This window comes from Durotheca rogersii (genome assembly GCF_024521655.1).
Source record: "Durotheca rogersii strain YMJ 92031201 chromosome Unknown GGS23scaffold_3, whole genome shotgun sequence".
Lineage (NCBI taxonomy): Eukaryota > Fungi > Ascomycota > Sordariomycetes > Xylariales > Xylariaceae > Durotheca > Durotheca rogersii.
In genome coordinates, this window is record NW_026251234.1 from 1,187,912 (window position 1) to 1,208,296 (window position 20,385).

Consider the following 20,385-nt stretch of genomic DNA (forward strand, 5'->3'; position numbering starts at 1 on the left):
GGTCGCTGGAATGGCTTCGCTCCCCGTCACCCCTCTCCCAACCATCCACACCCCGCCTCCCCCATTCGCAGTTCCACATACAGGTCGCGCTCGCTACCGGGCACCGCTATCGAGTCATCGTGATCGTGATGTCTGTTTGTCCGTCGACGTCTGTCCATCTGCTCTAGACTACGACGAGGATGAGCAGCAACCCTAGAAGGAGACGCCAAAAGAGAATAAGGAATTTCCGAGAGAGAGAGGGAAAACTGACGGAGACTTGACGAAGCTGAGACATGCAGCAGCGGCGGCGACGATAGCGCCCGACATGGGTTTTGCGGTCTTCGCTCTCGGGCGGTTAGGTTAGGTTAGGGTCCGCACGCGGGTCCGGCGGCTCGCGCGCACGAGCTACCGATGAGCTACCTAGTTGGCTGGATTCGCTGGCTGGCTGGCCCAGTTGTCTACGTGGGTGCCGGCTCATCTCAGCAAGTCGTCGTGCCGTCCACTCGACCGGCAAACAGCGGGTAGACGAAGCCGGTCGAGCCGAACAAATACACAAGAAAGGCAACCCCCCCCCCAAAAAGTTAGGCCAGACGTCCGCCCGGCTAGAATTGCCAACAATGGGGCGCGAATATTGCAGCCGGTGAAGGACGCGGACCGCAAATGGCTCGCCTATGGGTATGTACGCATACCCCACCTACACCTACCGGCCTGTCTGCCTGTCCGACTTTTGCACGTACCTACCGAGACATTCGACACCACTTTCCACCTATCGTTAACCTGGTATGCCTCACCTAACCGACCTTTAGGTGCTTATATCACACACACACACACACACACACACATATAGAGAGAGAGGTATATATATACGCATACCTTCCCACACCTACATCTATATAAGTACGTACGTATCTGCACACACACACAACACGCACAGATACGCATATACGTGCCTATCTGCCCGCACCCTCCTCGCTTCGGCCGGCAGATAGGAGGGTCAGTATGCAGGGCGAAAGAATATTATGCGTCCAAGTCTAGACCGCACTCCGCCGGCGGCCGGGTCCCCGGGACCTAAGATAGCACCAAGACACGGGACCACCTTGGGATGGATGGATGGGATGGGTGAATATCGTCGTAAGCTCGGCTACGGTTCCTTCCCGCGTGCATGCGGCAGGTCAGGCGTGCTGAGCTTGGGTAGATCTAGCACTATACGTATGTGCGTGTGCGTATTCTGCGTCTATCGAGTGGTGTGCGTGCGTGGTGCTGTCCTTTTGTCTGTGTATGTGCGGAATCACCCACATACTTACTACCTAAGGTAGTCTACTTGGATCCGCGGCTGTGGGAAGCTATATAGGCAGCCCAGTGTATGGATATACATATATATATATGTGTGTGTGTGTGTGGATAAATCGGTGTACGTGTGTATATACGTCTACTATGTAGGTAGTATACCCACGTTGCCTACAGCATACCTAGGAGGTAGGTAGGTAGGTAGGTAGGTAGGTAGGTAATAGCACGACCGTGGCGGCCGCTGTCTAAATGAGCAGGCGTTGTACCTAGGCAAGAAGGGTACCTATACCTGCATAGCCCAGAGCCGAAACAGAGAGAAAAAAAAGAAAAGATGAACGAAAAAACAAGGCTGAGAAATTTGACCTTTGTCTCGGGGTTTCCTATGGCGTTCGCTCTCCAACTCGACATGTCGGCGAAAGCTTCGAGTTGCTTTCCCGCTGTCCATTCTACCCGGCCACCACTGGCTCTCATTGGCTTGCCAGCTCCGCCGGCCTGACCTCGTCCTCGGTCCCGCGAAGTCACACACGCAAGGTACGACGGTGCGCACGTCGGCGAGCGTCGGCGTTTTTCCCTCTCTCCTCACGCACCTACCATTTCCTTCCATCGTGTTCTTCCTTCGCCTTGTGCCACTTAGCTTCCCTGCCGGATCGATAGGGGTCCCTCCCTTTCCCTCCCTGCGTACGCCAGAACAGCCACCAAGGCCCAGAATCGGAGACAATGGCGCGTAGGACAAGAGCGTACGTAGGGGCAAAGGCTCCGGATCTCGCTTCTCGCGTGGCCTCTCTCTCTCCTGCGCCGGGCGGTGCGACGGATTTAGACTGGATCTCCCCTCCCTGCAGATCGCGAGGGCGGCGACGCAGAGAATGGGTGGGTAGATAGGTGGGTACATCGTAGAGTGTGTAAGGAATAATTAGCCTATACTGCCCGATGAGGAACCGAATTCTGTTGTAACAGAGGTTGGACGGACTATCAGATATACCACACACACACACACACACACACACACACACACACACACGCAAGCAGAGAAGGGTAGATATGCAATCTCGCTGTTGGTGCATACCTGTGTGTGTGCGCGATTTTGATCTACGATCTCTAGCGATCTAGGCGTTACCCGTCTAGACCGAGTGGTCTGATTACTGATTATCTGCGTCACACGCGAGATGGACCGAAGGCACCTTACTACGGTACTGTAAATAGCACCCACGCCTAGAGTTACCTGCAGCGATCTTTGCGGGGTGGCGTGTATATGTGAATACTACCTACGTAGTAAGTATGCGCATGTGTGGATGGATGGATGGATATACCTAGTTATGTGATGGTGTTGTACCCTCCCCCGAGGCCTCTTTTTCGTCGCCGGGTTCTCACGGATCAAGCCGGTTCTTCTTCGACGTCGTCACTCCGTTTCAGCGCGTCGACTGGTTTCATGATGCTTGGCAATCGACATCGGGAAGGGGAGGGCCCGAGGCCTTTCCGCATAAACCATCGAGCATGGCAACGCGTTTTTGGAATACGTGTGTGTGCTCTCCCCGTGTTTTGAGCTAATCTCTCCCGCGTCCGCCAAGAAGTATGTTGTATGTAATCTGAAGTTAGAGCCGAGTGGCCGGGCCAGGGACGTCATCGTGGAATATGCAGCCCAGGAGCTAGAAATCCTGGAATGTTTCGAGCAGACTACTACAATATACGTGAAACTATTTCGAACATAGAACCCACATGTGTACACTTACCTATATTACATATACGCGTTCAGTATTGTTCAACGATATCTACGAGGAGAGGCTCTAGACAACTTCCTTTTCAAATCATGCGTGTGTGTAGCGATTGAGATAATCGTGGGGCCCGTTGGATCAAGAACAGTGGCCGTCGTTATTAGCATGGTTCTACATATCGATATCGACCGGCGATCTAATAAGCTAGTTTTATACCTACGTGGAGCGACAACCTATAAAGCCGCAAGTCTAGCCTACGTAGGCATGCATAACGAGGGACGGGAACGCCGCATAAAGGAGGCTGTTGTAACTATCTAGCTAGCCATCGACGTTAAGAACCCGTGGTGTTTCAGCGTTGCCACTCTCCAGTCGCATTTCCCTCAGTGCCGTCTTAGATAGGCAGGGTAGTAGGTTGCAAGGTTGCATAAAAGTAAACGCTTTCCGTCACAGACCCAACAGTTGTCATCGAAGCACTAGCATAACGGCAATTGGTTACCGTAGACAGCATCTTAGTTTACCCGAGAGGGTGCATATATAGGTAGCAAGCAGGCTCTTCCTCGAGTAACACAGCGGAATAGAATCGAACAGATCCTGGTTTTCTTCTCTTTCGGTGTTGGGTTGGTAGTTATTTTCGCTATTATTGCTTATCCCGCGCCTCCCCGTACACACACCTGCTACGCTGGCATTATTATAAGAGGGCGGATAACTTGGTCCTTAACCGTTCAGCATGTATACAAGTATACCCTTAATTGTCGGTGAAGTCTCTAAGCCAGACCAGGGTAGGTAGCCTTTTTGAGATCCCTGATCTATAGACTTTTTGTACCTATGACAACTCGCCGGGGCGCCTCAAGGGCTTCATACCTACATGCTATGTAACTTCCTCAAGCCAGCCTAACTAGATACCTAGGCTTGATCTCCCTCCTGCTCGCTTATTCAGAATGGCGCTGATCGCTAAGAGTGAGCCAAGCGTGTAGAGAACTGTCGGAATAAGCGATCTGTGTGTGTGAAGACAGAGAGGTACGTACTGTGTCCGTCGCCTTCTCCCTCCCTCTCTCTGGTCTGACGAATTCAGATCCTGGGACTGCGTACGCATTCGCAGCCATGCATGCTGCAAGGCACAATACCTACGGTTTTAAGGTACCCTGGCTCGTGAGAGATCTCTGCGAGCCGTGAGCCACTACGTATGCACGTGTGTGTGTATGTGTGTGTGTGTGTGTGCATGTAGGCGTGTATAGTATGCATGCGCGTAGAGATGTGAATGGGTGTGTGTTTGGAGGTATGTATGTATGTATGCCTACCTACATGCCCGTACGAGCCAGGAGAGGTCCCCGAGGCTTGAGTGCTGAAAGCGAAGCATGGATCCAGTTTTGTTCAACATGAAAACACCACTAGACACACTGGAGCCGGCTGGTGTTCATGCCCACGCCTAGATACCCGCTCTGTGATCTACGGGCAGATGGGGATTGTTCTCTGCTCCTCCACGTCCACGACGATCGAGTCGGGGAGAGACTAGGAGAGGAAGACTACCGTGTATGGCTCTATAACTACCTAGGTAGGTAGTATGTGCGGATGTATTTGTAATATCTGGCACGTGTAGGAAATTATCGATACTTACCTGCGTTCGGCATGCACGCCGACCCGGGGATCGCGATGGCGGCATGGCCAAGGCACGGCTACTTGTAACCGGTCCCAAGCCCGTCGAACACTGGACGAAAGCTGCGATCTAGATTTTTCTTGGTCTCAGATTCTTGCCGTCTTCTCCATCATCTGTCACTGTCAGTTACGGGGTGAGACCCGGCCCTTGTCTGTGATTTCGAGGGGACCGAGCGTTGCAAGCATTGCATAGTGCGTAAGGTAAGTGATTGGTAGACGCAGCGCGCGATCAACATGAACCGACTCGAGCCGGGTCGAGTCGATCAGCGCGCTCCATCTCGATGGGCCAAGTCTTGTTCGAAGAATGCGCGATGTTCGGACCTGATGCGATGATCATATGTATGGCATCTTCAGTGTGCCAGTCGATCAAGGGAGCTGGATGAATTGGAACCCTGCTGAGATGAGAGGGAGGATCCCCCTGGTGTTGAATTATTTCCGTCTAACCTTGGGTAGTAGGTAGGTATCCACCAAGTGGAGGGGTTGGAGGGGCTGGAGGGGCTAGAGGACGACGGTGGTAGAGGGGCAGGTAGAGAGACATACCTGGCGTGTTAGTAGTAGCAGTAGGTACCTAAGTTATTTTTGACGTCCGCGGGGACTGATACCTAACATGTAGGTACCTAGGTAAAATGATGGAGGTGGCAGTCCAGGTATGGAGGCGTTTGAACTTCCCGGATCCATGTATATGGATGGGTAGATGGATGGGTGTGCTGGGTACCTATTAACTCCTACTGGGCCACGTGAATATCCGTATGTATATCAATATGCACATCTATATGCATATCTGCATATATATATATATATATATATATATGCATGCATGTATTGTGTGTATCTACGGGAGAGTACTAGCCTTCGGTACCCGTTGCCTGTCTTCGTACAAACATGGACGGCTGCCTATTCCCGGTATCTGCCTACCCTGTAAACGTGCAAATTGCATTGCACTATGTAGGTAACACATCCTTAAGTGCATATGTATAAGTGGCATGTTGGGTGCCAGCACGGTGATTAGAACCTTGGAAACCGGCTCTCTCACCCCGGTTGCTGTCGGATCTTTTTTTGCGGGAGGAACCCCACTGAGCATGGATTCGAATACGGAGAAGTTCCGATGTAAATTCTTTGCTCCTAGCCCCTCGTCCTTCCAACCGGCTGCCTTCCTTTCTGATTTGGGTAGAGTGTGTAGGAAGTAAGGCAGGATGCTTTCGGAGGTAGGCTTAGGTACCAGTATATCTTTAAACCACCTTCCATAGGGTCGCTGACGTCCCTAATTTTGCCGCATCTATTTTACGTTTGGCCATCCGGGCTTAGAGCCTGTCTGCCTAGGTGGGTAAGGAGGTACGTGCGTATTACCTACCCGCCTTGGTGGTTGGTGGCGCTTCCGATGAGGTACATAGGGGAGGGGGGAGGGGGGTATTTAATCTTAGGTAGAGGTACCTTAGGAGGCAGGTACGTACAGGAGGTACTTGGGCACGTGAATACCTGCCTAAGTATCTCAGTACCTAGGTACATGCCACTACCTATAAAGAGGCATGCATTAGAACTTGGGCGATCTATCGGTGGGTTGGACATAGGTATCTATCAGGTATGTTCCGAACCTGCCTTAGGGGGATGCCTAAGATCTAGCGGGTAGCACCTCCTAGGTACCTCCTAAGGTAGGTACCTACCTAGGTGGGTATGAGGTATGAGCTAGGCGCATATTGTAGGGACACATTCTAGTGATGTATTCAAGACCTACCTAGCATATTAACACAGACAGTATGTGGGCGATACATGGGTATGAAATACTGCCATACATACCACCGCACCTTTTTTTTTTTCAATAAAGAAAAGAAGAAAAAAGGGCAGCCTGGGAAGGCAGTGCGAGGCAGGAGGTAGGGAAGGTAGGGAAAGTAGGGAAAGCAGGGGGAAGGTAGGTAGGGAACCAACTGATTGAAGGAGGCATATCCGTCGAGAGGGGACCACACCCTGCAGTTCGCTTTGCAGCCCAAAAAAAGACCCACGGACGGACTCAGCCTGCCAAATGGATGATGTGCTACAAACTGCCCGATTCACACACCCGCACCATTTTATCCCACTTTTTCTTTTCTCCTACGGCCTCTCCCTCTTCTTTCAGCCAGTCACTTGCATCTCCTCCGCCATCCCTCTTCTCATCCCCCCAATCAGGGTTAAGTGCAGAGCTGCAAAACCCAGCCAGTCCTGTCCTCTCATTCCCTCTCCCACTCCTCCTTTGTCCTCCTGACCACTTCCCCCATCCCTAAAGCGATTTTCCGGCTTCGAAAAAACCCCGTGTGGATTGGCAGCTATAAGGGCGATAAGGCGACAACTATACAAACGAGGAGGACACGAGGACTCTAGGACGCGCACGCCTTTGGTATATTCGGCCAGTTACTGGTCTGGTTGTCGTGCGTGCCTCTGCTACCGCGCACGTTCATCTCAGGGAAAACAGTTAATACCCGACCCACCGCGGCCGTGAGTGTGTGCGTGTCGGAACCAGATAAAGAAAAGGCAAATTTAGGAAGAAAGGGTTACTGGTAAATAAGGACGACGTATCACACAAGGCCAGCCAGCGGCACTGTCAAATACTCTCAACCCGAGAGAAAGGGAAGCCTTTCCCCCCAGAGAACTGTCACTGCTTCGTCGCCGGGCAAGTGATTGTCATTTATTGGGTCGACTTGGACGAAACGACTGGTTGAAACACTTAAAACCACCCGAACCCGAAAATCCCATTATTATTATATTATATTTTCCCCATTCTCGCAGGCTTGCAGACGATCACATCCCCCCCGCGACACACCTCCTCCACCCACTTGACCTAGCCGAGTCGATTCCCTCTTCTCTCTCCTGACCCCGTTCGCTTCGCGCTCAGCACAAGCCGTTGCACTGATTCAGACCTGCTGTCGAACAGGATCGAGAGATTCCGCTGCCTTGGCGTAACGTGCCTGTGCTTCGGGCATTAGCAAGTCTTGCCATTTGCGGTCCTGCGCCCACTCAGCAGCATCCATTTGCGCCTTTGCCTCCCTCTACCTGCCTGCTCGCGATTCACAAGCCTGCAGGTCTGTACGACGATGAAGGTGCGCCTTTAAACCTAAGACTCCCCTCGTCTCTTCCTCTCCAATAGCTCTCACAGCTACACTCTTCTTCCTTCTCCTCGTCATGCCTCCCCCTCTATCCGGTGACCGGTCGCAATCATGTCGCGCTCCAGTTTCAATCTTGACCTGGTCGCATCTATGGATTCCTTTGCTAACTGGATGCGCACCATGCAGGCCCTTAGGCGATCGATCAAAGGCGAGAAGGACAGGCCGTCCGTCTCCATCGGCCCGAAGTCCGCTGTTGCTATTGTCCCCCCGAAAAAGGTTAGCACATGCTCTTGTCCCTTTGTCCCCGTGTGTTCTTTTCTATCCGGTGGTCCGGTCCACCTGATGCCCTTGACAAGGAGCTAATGGCCGAGATACTCGTAGGTGATCCGGGCCCTCTACGATTACGAAGCTACATCGGCGCAGGAGCTGAGTTTTTCTCGGGGCGACTTCTTCCACGTCATTGGTCGCGAGAACGATTCCGATTGGTATGAAGCGTGCAACCCAGCTCTCCCCGACGCTCGGGGTCTTGTCCCGGTGTCCTTCTTCCAGGCTCTAGGACGTACCGAAAGAGACAGTGGCCAATCCGACCCGGGTCGTATGTCGACCCCCCCTTCGAAGAAGGACGACCATGATTCAGGATATTCCGAGACCAACGCGGCTACTGTACCTCCCACTCCGGCACTCAGTCAGCGCAATTCTAAATCGGTTACAAAGAACGGTGCCATGGTGTACGGAATTGTCATGTACGACTTTCAGGCAGAGAGGGCCGACGAGCTGGAGGCGAAAGCTGGTGAGGCGATCATCGTAATCGCACAGTCCAACCCGGAGTGGTTTGTCGCCAAGCCGATCGGCCGTCTAGGTGGGCCTGGCCTTATACCTGTTTCGTTTGTGGAGATTCGAGATATGTCGACGGATACAGCTGTCGCGAACCCCCAGGAGGCCGTGAAGCGAGCTGGGGTGCCAAAGGTCGAGGAGTGGAAGAAGATGGCGGCCGATTACAAGAATAGCAGCATCACGCTAGGGAAATTTGAAGCTGGCGGGCCTCCGGGTCAGCAAGGTATAGAACAGGGTATGGAGCGGATGAGCTTGCAACCAGGCGCAAACCAGGGCCAACAGCAAAAACCTTCGGTAAGACGCTGTCCGACACATACTTCGATATCGAGAAGTGCTAATCTGAGGTTTGGGTAGCAGCAGCAAGGATACCAACAACTGGCTCAGCAACAGTCGCGAAACACGGTCCAGCAGAGTCAGTATGCCGCCAAGTCTACGTCCGAGTTATACGCGCCAATCTCTGCCCGGATACCGCGGTACTGTTTCGCAGAGGACAAGTATTGGTTTGTCATTGAAGCGGCTTTAGAAGATGGCCGACACTGGGAGCTATCCCGCTACTACGAAGATTTCTATGACTTCCAGATCGCTCTTCTGACGGACTTCCCAGCCGAAGCCGGAAATACTGGCACGCAGCAGCGAACGCTGCCGTATATGCCTGGACCCGTAAATTACGTAACTGACGCAATTACGGAGGGTCGACTACACAACCTCGATGCATATGTGAAGAACCTGCTGGGGCAACCGGCGTACATCTCCAAGTGTAACCTGGTGAAACAATTCTTTGCGCCGAGGGAAGGCGATTACGAGATCGATCCGCCGTCAGCCGGTGACGAATATAGGTTATCCGGAGGCTCGCGCTCGTCGATGGATTCGCCAAGGGATGGCAATTCCCGGCAGTCGTCAAAGAACAACCTGAACGGAAATGGGTATTCTGGGTTATCCGCGGCGCCCAGGCAACCGCAAATGACTCGCCAAACGTCATCGCTCTCACAACCTTCGCAAACGTCCTTATCTCCAGGGATGGGCCAGCCGGCACCGTCGGCGTTCAAGGTCAAGCTGTTCTTTAATGACGATACGTTCCTGATTCGAGTGCCTTCGGACACGGACTTTCAGCAGCTATACGAAAAGATCAGGGAGCGGACAAAAGTTCCCAGCGGAGAGCAGATCCAGCTTTTCTACCGAGATGAGCAGAGCGGCGATAAGCTCAGCCTCTTGAGCAATAACGACCTCGATTATGCTCTAGGGCACAATGAGAAGCTAGTCATATTTGTTGAGCAAGTATAAGGCGAGGGAGGACGGTTGATACCCCCTTAAAGTTTTTCCATCTACGAAATATACCCTCACGCGCCATGTTCTATCTGCTTTTAAGTTTCCAGAGAATATGACCCGGATTCCTCCTCCCCGGGTTTGAAAAAAGAAGAAACCACCCACTTGTGTCGCCTTGGAGTGGTGGTTTTAATGTGCGACGTACGAATACGACAGTTACCTCCTCAACAGCATCCTGGACACCTTTGGCAACTAGGCGCAATTCAATACCCTCTTGTGAGACGTGTAAGCCGTCTCGAGATGGTGCTCGCGGTTAAGGGTGCAACCCAACCTACCTGGTGGTCGTGTGCTACGTATTACTCTACTACAACCGTCTTGTTTTTTTTCTTTGTTTGCACGGACGTTCTATTCTCGAGATTATTCGGACCTTACTCCATCTTTTTTTTTCTTCCTTGTCGACATCCCGGGCCGGACTGAAAATGGCATTCATAGGACAGCCTCTTCTTATTCACTATAGGGTATACCTTAAGGTTCGGCGCGGGTTATGGACTGATTTTTCCGATGTGGAGAGGGCCCCTCTTCGAACTGGTTCGCCATCGTATCGGAGGCCCTGGGACGGGATGGGGTGATGGATCACACGATGAGAGTACGGACAAGCCTCGGGACTCCCGGTGCAAGCCATGGAGGATGGTTGGGGGCGTTACCGGGTCACGGTGAGGTTCCCTGGAGTAGGTATGTAGATGTTCTAACTAGGGGTTAACTCTAGGGCAACAGAAGCCCGCCCCAGGTTGAGCGTGGGCGGATCAGGTGCGCAGGGCTAATGGAGGGTGATGGAGGGACGGGTGAGGGCAACACGAGCACGCGTGTCTCCCGATCCATGATGCATTTACCCTCCGCCGTTGTCATAGGAGAATGAAATCCAATGGAAATTAACTGATAAAAAGGTTGAATCGTTTATTGCCTATAGTTGGTGATACTGATATTGATAATATCTCTAGGCAGGTAGGCACCTAGTGAGAGGTACCTACCTATGTGTGCCCATACAGGGTTAAGTACATAAGTTATGTACCTCTCGGATCAAACCTCTACCTTTAGGTAGGCACTTAGGTACCTAACACACCTTAGATAGGTACCTAGGTAGGAGGTTACCTCTTAACTTTAACCATCCGAAGGAAGCACTGCACGTTCGGTGAGTAAATTTAGGTGAGGTACCTGAAGGTGGCAGGCAAGGTAAGCCGGCAGAAGGTACGGAATGCTATGTTGTCTTACCGTTTAGCTGTAGGTACCCGCAGAGAGGTTGGTACCTGCTTAGGTCACCTATCTCACCTCCCTCAGATACCTTACCTCTTTAGGTATGGAAACACATACGCCGGAATCTAGAATCTAAAGGACGGCACGTATACGCCTCACCGATGTATTGAACCTGCACTGCAACACGCCCTCTCTCATTATATATATATATATATTCAATATATATGTCTATATGTATATATATAGGTGTGCCTCAGAGCAGACTGAGTATGGTTAAGCTGGACGGCCGCTTTGCTCTGGCCTGCTTGTCTAACCCAACCTGTTTAGCTCGAGATATTTATGTATGCACTGGTCAGATTGCACGAGGAAGGAAGGCAATTGAATCGATGGATCAATAGCGGTTTAAGGGGCTATTTAGGTACGTAGACATGCGATATATGCAATAATAAATCCACCTGTCTTATCGCGGAGCCAGCAATTCGATGCTGTGCCTCTCGATGCAATGAGGGGATGCGGACGCATCGAGCGGCAATCCGTCTATACCTGGTGTGTATAGGTGTATACCGCCCAGTACATGATGCAAGGGCCCATGTCGTAGGTGTACGATAAATATGTAAATATATGTGCACGTATGTAGCATACGAGGCAGAAGAGGGGAGGTTGCCGCTGCACCTAATGTAGTCTGTGTGTGCCTGATGTCGGCATGAGGAGATGCATAAAATATGTATGTATTGATATCTATCCAATACGCACATACCTAGGTAGATATCTAATCGTCTTAAATACTTACGGCATGTACCTGCCTGCCTGCCTCTTGCCTGCCTGTATCTGAAGGCCATAAGTAGGTACCTAATATTAGGAGCTAAATAGGTACCTTATGTAGCGAAGGTACCTAAGGTACCTACCTAATAAGTTAGGCGTCTGTAGCAGTAGGTGCATGTATAACATTTGTATGTACGCGCACGTATTGTTGCTGCCGTATTGTTCCATGATTATCTACCTAGGTAGGTAGTAGGTAAGTAGCGATGCATACCTCTCATATGTTCTCATCAACGTCATGTATGACTACATGCATATACAGAAGAAGGTATCTGAGGTAGTACTACCTGGGGTACTATAGGACAGGTACCTACAATGTGGATTAGGGCGGCGGCAGAGCTAGGTAGCTACATAGCCTGCTATGTGCGTAAGGTAGAACCCTATTTACGGAGGTAGCGGTACATAAAACAAGTAGGCACTTACCCCCCTTTAATCTCAGCGGTCCACTAATTCCCGTTTATGGGGGGGTTCTACGGCGGGCAGGGACGGGCTAGGGCGGGTTCGGACTCAGTTAGGCATCGCTCAGCAGGCGGGCTACGTGGGCTGCTACATGGGATGGCGACCCCTGCCTCGCGTCTCCCCCTCCTCACGGCGGCTGGTTTGCACAAAAAACCCTTTCAAAGCCACAAAACCCGCTGACCCCGATTTCTCTTCCTTGCACAACCTCGCCCCCTTTACCACCAAAACCCGGGTCGAGTTCGTTTACAGGATTAGACCGTCCAATTTCATTTGAATCAATTGAGAACGTCGCTTTCGTCGCCCATCGCACAGTCGACTATCGACTATATCGAGTCTATCGAGTCTATCGAGGACCTGTCGAGCACTAACCGGGCCACTGCCGAGGCGGGACGCATGCTCTCGCTATCGCCCTCTTGTCTCTCACTGCCCGTCCTCCCTCTTATCGCCTCGACCGGGCTCGTCTTCGACCATGTCCGACGTGCCCACCGCCCCCGACACTCCCACCGCCGCCACCACGCCCAAGGAGCGTCACTCCCTCACCCTTGACCAGCGTCGCGCTCTTCGTCGCTGGGCCCATTCCCAGACCACCCGACCCTCCCACAAGGCGTGCATCGAGTGGTTCTTCAGCCAGTACGGCCAGAACATCAGCCAGTCCACCATTAGCCACTCCCTGTCGCCCAAGTACGCCCGCCTCGACAACGACAATCAATTCAGCGGCTCCCGTCTGCGCTTCGGCAATTGGCCCGACGTCGAGAAGCTCGTCCTCCTCTGGCACGGCCAGGTCGTCGCCTCTGGTCGCAACCCTTCGAACGAGGAGCTCGCCGAGAAGGCCAAGTCCATTTTCCAGCAGCTTCCTCGTTACAAGGATGAGACCCCCCCGGAGTTCTCGCCCGGATGGATTCACCGATTTAAGAAGCGCTATGGCCTATTGATTAGGCGTCAACGCCGCCACGGCAATGCTTCCAACCCCGCCGACGACATCCCCTACCTCGTCGACGCCGTCCCCCGCTTCATGACCATTAGCGCCGAGACGAGCCCGGCTGCCATCCGTGATGCCGTGAACCGCGTCGTCGGCGTCGAGGCCAGCCTTACCACATGCGCTCGAGTCCGCGACGAGGTTATCCGCCGTCTCGAGAATCCCGCTCCCGCTCCCGCTCCCACCCTGGCTGGCGCGCAGGTCAATTCCTCTGAACCCAGCGCGTACGGTATGAACGAGGATCCCGAAGTCGTCCTGCAGAACGCGCTGCGCGCCATGCAGCAGGAGGAGGAGGATGCCGAGGCCGAGGCGGCCGCCGTTCGCGAGCAGCGCGAGCGCCAGGAGCAGGGCCTACCTCCCATCGCCCCCAATCTCCAGACTCCGACGGCAGGTCAGCGAACTAGCTCGCGCTTCACCCCCGCCGGTCCGGAGGATCACTCGCTCACCCTGACTCCCATCTCGAGCGGCGCCGCCATGTCTGGCGCGGACCGACCTCTGCGCTGCCCCTTCTGCGTGAACCAGCGTATGCTTCGAAGCGTTAAGGAAGCCGTCGAGCATATGAGCACCCACGTTGTCGTCTAGGTATGCACGCCTCTCCTTCCGATGCGCCAATCACGCATCAGGCCTGCCGCTGGCGTGCTTTTCATCTATATGCGCCGCGATCGGTGCTAAGTGAATTTGTATCATACTGAACTGTTTTTCTTTTCTTTTCCCAAAACGGAGTCAAGCAAGGGGATGAGAGGGGCGGGAGGCGTCTTGGGCTGACTTGATTCCTTTCCATATTCTTATTTTCCTATTTTCTCTGGGCTTTCCTTGTCAATCTCTAATTTCAGTCAGAACGCATGCTCTTCCGTCATGATCTCGCGCGTGGTCCTGGGAAGGTTCATAGGGGCACGAGAGCAAGGGGGAAGGAAGGGAGGCGAGGGGGGAGCAAGGGGAGCAGAGGGGATATTTCCCCCAAGGGTCACGCATGCGATGAATACATATAGGCAGGAAACTAGTGGGTGCGTCGTCGGGCGTGTGATATGCGTGGCATGCATGCTGCTTTACCAGCCTCTTTGAATCCTCTTTTCTGTGCTTTCGCAGCAGAGCAAGAGTTAGATGAACACCACCCCTCCGTCTCTCCCTTTCTGCCTCTCGTTACGGGATCTGGATACGTGTTACGTGCGGTCCTGGTTTTTTGATGGGAGAGAGGAGTAGGAGGAGGGGGAGGAGGATGGTTTTTGTTGTTCTTTTAAAAATTTTCTCGTCTCTTCTCGTGTGTATGTGTGTGCCATGTATCTGTTTCCTCGGCCGACATAGGACAGGACGGGAAGGGGAAGGGACAGGACGAAAGTGAAGTAAACCCCTCCCATCCGCCCCCTTCCGGACACCGATACGAGGGAGAGAAGCAGGAAGAGATGAGAAGAGGCGCTAGGTAGGCTTGCCCAAGACGAATGCGGCCCCCGCTACCTCCGCTGTTTGTATCGTCGGGGTAGGGGCATCGGGTGAGCCAGTAGTAGGAACTTTTCCTCTTTTTTTTCCCTTTTCCTCTTCAACTACGCATACCCGTAGATATTGTGTAAACGTCTGCGCAGGTACCTATATGTGTACTTAATCTCGGGAGGAGAGCGAGCGTAGGACGAAAGTAGTCGGGGCGGGTAAGAAGGTATTCATTCCTCGGCGCAGGCTCACGGGTAATCCATGCGACTGACGACGTGCTCGGGTATCTCGGTTTTTCTCTGTCCGCTCCCCGGTCTCTGGTCCTGCTCTGCTGCTGCACTACTGCCGTGTCGCGCGCGATATGCCATGCCGTATCCACGTATGCTGGTCGGCCGGCCGGGCGTAGGGCGGTTGGAGATCCATAAGGGGGTGCGCAAGTGCGACGGAGTTATCCCGCTGGCATCATCGCTGCTAAGTTATCTCTCGAGTATTAGGAGATAAAAAGGCGGGTGGGGAGGTTGGTGGGCCGGCACACTGATCTGCCTCGTTTTCATCGGGCCGGTGGGACGTCCTTTCGGGCCTGCAACTGGGGGGGTATGTATGCTCGAAACGGGGCTATGGCTTGCGCAAAGGGTCTTGGGATGCCTCTACGAGAGTCGCCACCCGTGCACCTCTCTAAGGGTAGGCAGTATCTCTAAACCCGCTGTTCTCTGGGTTATAGACCACGTCGTATGAGCCGGGAGGGGGGGGGGATAGCTACATCGCCCAGCTTACCGTTGGCTCGTTTCTCTGCTGCGGCTGTCAACTTGTTGATTCAAGTCAGGAATGTCGAACGATCTCCTCGTACTGTCCCAGGGCAAGGGGAGCTTTGGCCAGAAGAATAGCAAATCGACAAAGTTCACGCACCAATGCACCCTCACTCTCTGCGACTCTGGCTCGCTAGCACTGCCCGCGATGATCGAGATGCGGTGGCGGATGAATGAGCAGGCAGGGCCTCCGAAGTGCGAAGCGAAGTAGCCCATGGGTTGTTTTCCCTTCTCACCATCTTGTTCTGCTGTCTATCAACTATGGCTCCCGAGACAGGCATAAATCGTTGCCCACTGCCCACTTCTCTTCTTTTTGTACCCTCCCTACGTGAGGGAGTCCCTACGTATGTGCCCAGGTACGTCCATCTCTCCCCGTTTCTCTTTAAGCACCCCCTTCCTCCTCCCTGAAACGCCGCTCACCCCGAGAAAAAACAAACCACGAGGGTCCGAAAACAACAATCCAAGCTGGTCGTCATCATGATAGAGGCGTCCCCTCGACTGTCCCCGCTCTGAGCCTAGACGGCCTGCCCAGCCTCTCCGCTCCGCGGGCCTTGAAAGCTCCCGGGTTCACCCGAGTTTGAACAGTAGTGCAAATATGTGCAATGAGATACAGAAAATAACAATTCGTCGTTGGGAGGTTTTATACAAGGTGTGACATATATTTCGACCCAGCCATACTGATGTGCTCGACGAGATGGCAAAATAAAGGAGAACAAGACATTATCAGAAACGATATTAGGTGTATAGTTGTTGTAAAGGTTGCTAGATAGTTGTGGTGGCAGCAATGATCGTGAAGCGCACAGAATATGAGTATCGGTAGGTGTTCTGGTGGAGGTGGCTGTGATACTGATACCGGCTACGACAACGCTGACGATGGTGGCAACAGCGTTGGCAGCGTTGGCATCGGAAAACATCGACTCCGCCCTTGCCAGGAGCTGCATTTCAAATCCACATTTGGTTGCGGCCCTGCGGCCGGTTCTGCTGCCAGAGAGGCCGATTCCCCGCGAACCCGCTTCCTGCTCGGCTGGGAGAAGCCTCTCCTCTTCCCACCGAACCCCTTCTTGGGGGAGGGCTCTGGCTCCCATCTCCAGCAGCGGCGGCAACGGTGCCGGGTCCTTCGACCGCCACGCTATCGGTCGCCCGCGCCAGCGGCTGCGTGTCCTCGCTATCCCGCGTGTCGGTACCAGCGATTGAGAACGCGCGCGAGAAGTCGTCAAGCTCCGACGCCGCCCCTGATTGCAAATGCGGCAGCGTTTGCGGCAGTTGGGGGGCGGCGTTGTGGTTGTCGTAGTAGTACGGATGCTGCTGCTCATGTTCGTAGTGGTGGTCATGCTCGTGGTGGTCTTGGAGCGGCTGGTACTGGTGGTGAGACTGGAACTGTCCGCGCAGTAGCAGCGCCGCGGTAGCGGCGGCAGCGCTCGACGGCGTCGTAGGCGTAGGCGTCGGCGGCTCCTCGGCTACTGGTGACAGACCCGTGCCTACGAGGCCGCCGACAGGCACCACCGTGTGGTACCGCCCCGGGTGCAAGAACCCGCGGCCCGGCGCGGCCGCTGGCGGTGGGGGCTGCCACGAGTCGGGCGCGTTGCCGTCGTTAATATTACTGTCGGGGTTACTATTTTTATTGTTGCCGTGAGGCGGGAGTAGCCGTGATTCGTCGTCGTCTTGCCACGAAGGGAGAGGTGCGAATGCGGCGCCGTGGGATTTCACCGGGCTGTAGGATGAGGGGGGCCGTCGTGTCAGCGGGGAGGCTCCGTAGAAGTAGTGGGGCGCGTGCGCGATTCCGCCGCCGCACATAAGAGGAGGTATGGGAGAGGGATAGAGGAGAAAGAACACACCTGATATACTCCGTCGTGGGCGGTGCTGCTGGCGATGGCCCGGGCCCTTCTCGCTTATTGCCCCGACGCTTCTTCAAACAGAGGCACCCTGCAATGATTAGAGCGATCAAGACGACCGCCCCAGCGACGGATCCTCCAATGATAGCTGCGTTGTTACTCTCGCTTGGTCTCGAGGACGTAGTAGAGGGAGGCGCTGCTGGCTGCTCCGCGCTTGGAGAAGATGGTTCTATCGAGCTGCTCGATTGCGTGGCAGTTGATGAAGGCGACGCAGTAAAGGAGGAGGTGGCAGAGGAATCTTGGCTGGAGCTGCTCGTTTCGCTTGGAGGTGAGGACCCAATAGTGGTAGGACTAGAAAGGCGACTCGGTGTCGCCGTTAGGGACATCAACGTCTGATCGAGCTCCACGCTCGTCTTGTCGAAAGCCGACGTCTCTACGGTAGCCGCCAGATCGGATGCAGTTCCACAGCCGAACTGGGAGTATCCGCCGGCGAACTGGTTCTTGTAACACACGTCTGACCCTTGGCACGTATAGACGTAAGGGTTGATCTCGGTTTGCGGCTCGCTATTCCGGTCAACACAACCGGTGAATACGCCCGTCGAGCAGTCCCCGCCGTCTGGACAACAGCCCACTATCCCGTTCACCTGTTCCAGCACGCAATGCGATCCTGCCGAGCATGTCGCTGGCAGGTTCGGATCCCCCGCAATAAAGCCGCAAACCGTGTTCTGTCTCGGTCGCCGCAAAGCTCGCGGGAGATAGATGGGCGCTGCTGTGGGCAGCGGGAAAGAGACGATGTTCAGCTCGCGCAAATCAACGGTCCTTGTTTGTGGCGGCAATGCGTGACCGCCGGTCAACTGGAATACCGCGCTGAGCAGAAGGGCAGCGGTAGCGGGCGGCAGGCGTAGAAAGTTGGCATTGAAAGTAGAGCCAGCCATAACTCCTTTCACAGTCGAATGTCTAGGCCAAGCAGGAGGAGCGGGGGTCGAAGATGGCAAAATTCAACCCAAACTAGCATCGGGGGGAGGGGAAAGAAAAGAGGATGAAAGCAGAACAGAAGGGTGATGTATTTTATCTCACTTCGTTTACCGGATAGAAAATAAAAAGGCTGCGAATGCGAGGTCGTAGCCCACAGCATGCATGGCCAGGGTGTCACAGCTCGGTAAGAAAAAGCCGCCTTGGACAACGTACGTCCCCATGTACGTCCCATGTAAACAATGATCTCGAAATAAGCCGTGCTCGCGGCCGCTGAAGACAGACGGATACGGGAGCGAGAGACCATGAGTTACCTCGCCATATACATATAGGTAAGCCGGGAGGGGCTGCACATTCCCTCTGTCACTCTTGTCTCACCGTGGCGGGAAAAGAGAGAGATTTCCTGGCAACGGTCTCTAAGGACAACCGGACCTGTGGGTATAGAATACTGGTGGCAGGGCCACCGCCACCGACCGGCAGAAACAGGTTCCCATTTTGGGTGGCACGCTGCGCATGGAAGTCGGTTCTTGGGTTCTTCGCTCTCTAGGGCTGTCAAGGCCACTGGAGAGACCCTTGGCTATCTAGAGGGACAAGACCACGCCAAACCAGAAAAGCGTATCTTGGCGGACAATCCTTTTTATAGACGACTTTAGCCAATTAAGGCCGATTCGGCCGCCTGCACAGCCATCAGCGGTGGAAAGACGAAGGCTCTGGCTGCTCTCTGGGGAAGCAGGACAGGAGGGGGGGCCATTGCTCCCCCCGCCCTACACTTTAGGAAAGATGTTTTCTTCGGGCTCTCTTCTCGCGGTGAATAGAATATGCACATAATATAACAGGGGGTAAGACTGACGAGAATTGCATAGGTAGCGCTTGCAACCCTACGCGATGCGCTTGGCGATGTTGGGCGGATGGTGGGTTGCCTTCTTGAGTAATATTTAGTATTCATAGTCTTTGCCAACGCTAACGGGGCAACTTTTCGTCACATGCGAATAAGTGGAAAAGGGCGAGAAGTAGAGGGGAGAAGAGGAGATCTTGATAATGCTTGTATTATTAGGGGTGATACCGGCCATGTGGAACGGGACTATTCTTGACAAGTTACCGTTACCTGCTGCCTACTACCCACCTACCGACAAGACGGCCTAGGTATCTCCACGGCGTGCCAGAGCAAGGCTGGCGGAACGGGGGGCGAGCTGGCTTTGCTGACTGAAATAGAACCTTATCAGGAGTTCTTCCCAGCTTAGATAGCCTGGGTGCCTCCGCGGTATGCCGATGCGTCGGTGTCTGTGTGAGGGTAGTGACACGAGGGCGGTGGCGGCTGGGTGTGCCGGGCCACGAGAGGTTTCCAGTTTCACCGAGAGCTTCGGAGGCCACCCGCAATAGCTTGACGCCGAGCCCGTGATTCTCACCTCGTCGAGGAATCCGCACCTACAACACACATATACATACATGTCATACGCTAACTAAGAGGGAGGATAGAGTAGAATAGGTCCACGGTGAACCTTGAGATGTGGGGGAATAATACGATGGCGTGGAGCGGAAGGAACGCTAAGAGGCCCCGACGGATGGCCTTGGAGAAAGAAGCAGTTTGACAGCATTCGTCCACACGGTCCGCCATGTGTGTAACCTGGTCGAAGGATGCGACAGATCTTCATCCATCGAGAAAGGAACGTGAGCTGGGTTGATTAGAGCCCGGGGGGATAAAGCTAGTAGACGAGATTGGCGAGACTGGCGTCAGTGCAGCCGCGATAGGAACGGATCCCTCGCTGGGATACGAGCCGTTCCACGAGTGGACCCGATCTGCATGTGTGGTACACGCGGCGCGCCTGTATTGCTCTATTTGACGATGTGTTCGATTCGATGGACTGCTCTCCCTACGCCTAATGATTCTGGGTAGCTAAGGTCTACCCGAAGGCAAAAGGAGGGGGTTCGTGAACGGAGAGACATGAACTCTCATGTGGCAGTAGATTCGTCCCGTACGTAATTACTAGGCAGTCAGCCTTGAGGGATGATGGGTCGGTGGCGGAGGGCCGGTAGGATGGGTAGGATGGG

At 53.9% G+C, this 20,385-nt stretch overlaps 3 protein-coding genes across 3 annotated transcripts; 1 reads left to right on the forward strand and 2 right to left on the reverse strand.

The window, feature by feature from the left end:
* Positions 1-1,453: 1,453 nt before the first annotated feature.
* Positions 1,454-2,284, reverse strand: GGS23DRAFT_551635 (uncharacterized protein). The gene has a single exon (XM_051515361.1). The coding sequence runs from the start codon at positions 2,153-2,155 to the stop codon at positions 1,550-1,552; it is 606 nt and encodes a 201-aa protein (XP_051375404.1). The 5' UTR covers positions 2,156-2,284; the 3' UTR covers positions 1,454-1,549.
* A 5,589-nt stretch (positions 2,285-7,873) lies between these two features.
* On the forward strand, positions 7,874-9,817 carry GGS23DRAFT_602950 (scd2/ral3; the record flags this gene model as incomplete). Its single annotated transcript, XM_051519406.1, has 3 exons — positions 7,874-7,978; positions 8,084-8,830; positions 8,891-9,817. The coding sequence occupies 3 exons, from the start codon at positions 7,874-7,876 to the stop codon at positions 9,815-9,817; spliced, it is 1,779 nt and encodes a 592-aa protein (XP_051375405.1).
* Positions 9,818-16,111: 6,294 nt separating this feature from the next.
* GGS23DRAFT_283583 (uncharacterized protein) lies at positions 16,112-18,800 on the reverse strand. The gene is made up of 2 exons (XM_051512573.1): positions 17,368-18,800; positions 16,112-17,243 (listed from the first exon to the last, which is right to left on the reverse strand). The coding sequence occupies exons 1-2, from the start codon at positions 18,297-18,299 to the stop codon at positions 16,475-16,477; spliced, it is 1,701 nt and encodes a 566-aa protein (XP_051375406.1). The 5' UTR covers positions 18,300-18,800; the 3' UTR covers positions 16,112-16,474.
* Positions 18,801-20,385: the final 1,585 nt, after the last annotated feature.

What these genes read in the sequence shown, in the direction of transcription:
- GGS23DRAFT_551635 (XM_051515361.1), bottom strand. Translation starts at nt 2,155, where the DNA reads ATGTACCCACCTATCTACCCACCCATTCTCTGCGTCGCCGCCCTCGCG.
- GGS23DRAFT_283583 (XM_051512573.1), bottom strand. Translation starts at nt 18,299, where the DNA reads ATGGCTGGCTCTACTTTCAATGCCAACTTTCTACGCCTGCCGCCCGCT. An exon ending in CCCACGACGGAGTATATCAG is followed by an intron (nt 17,244 to 17,367) that starts GTGTGTTCTTTC and finishes CTCATCCTACAG; the next exon opens with CCCGGTGAAATCCCACGGCG.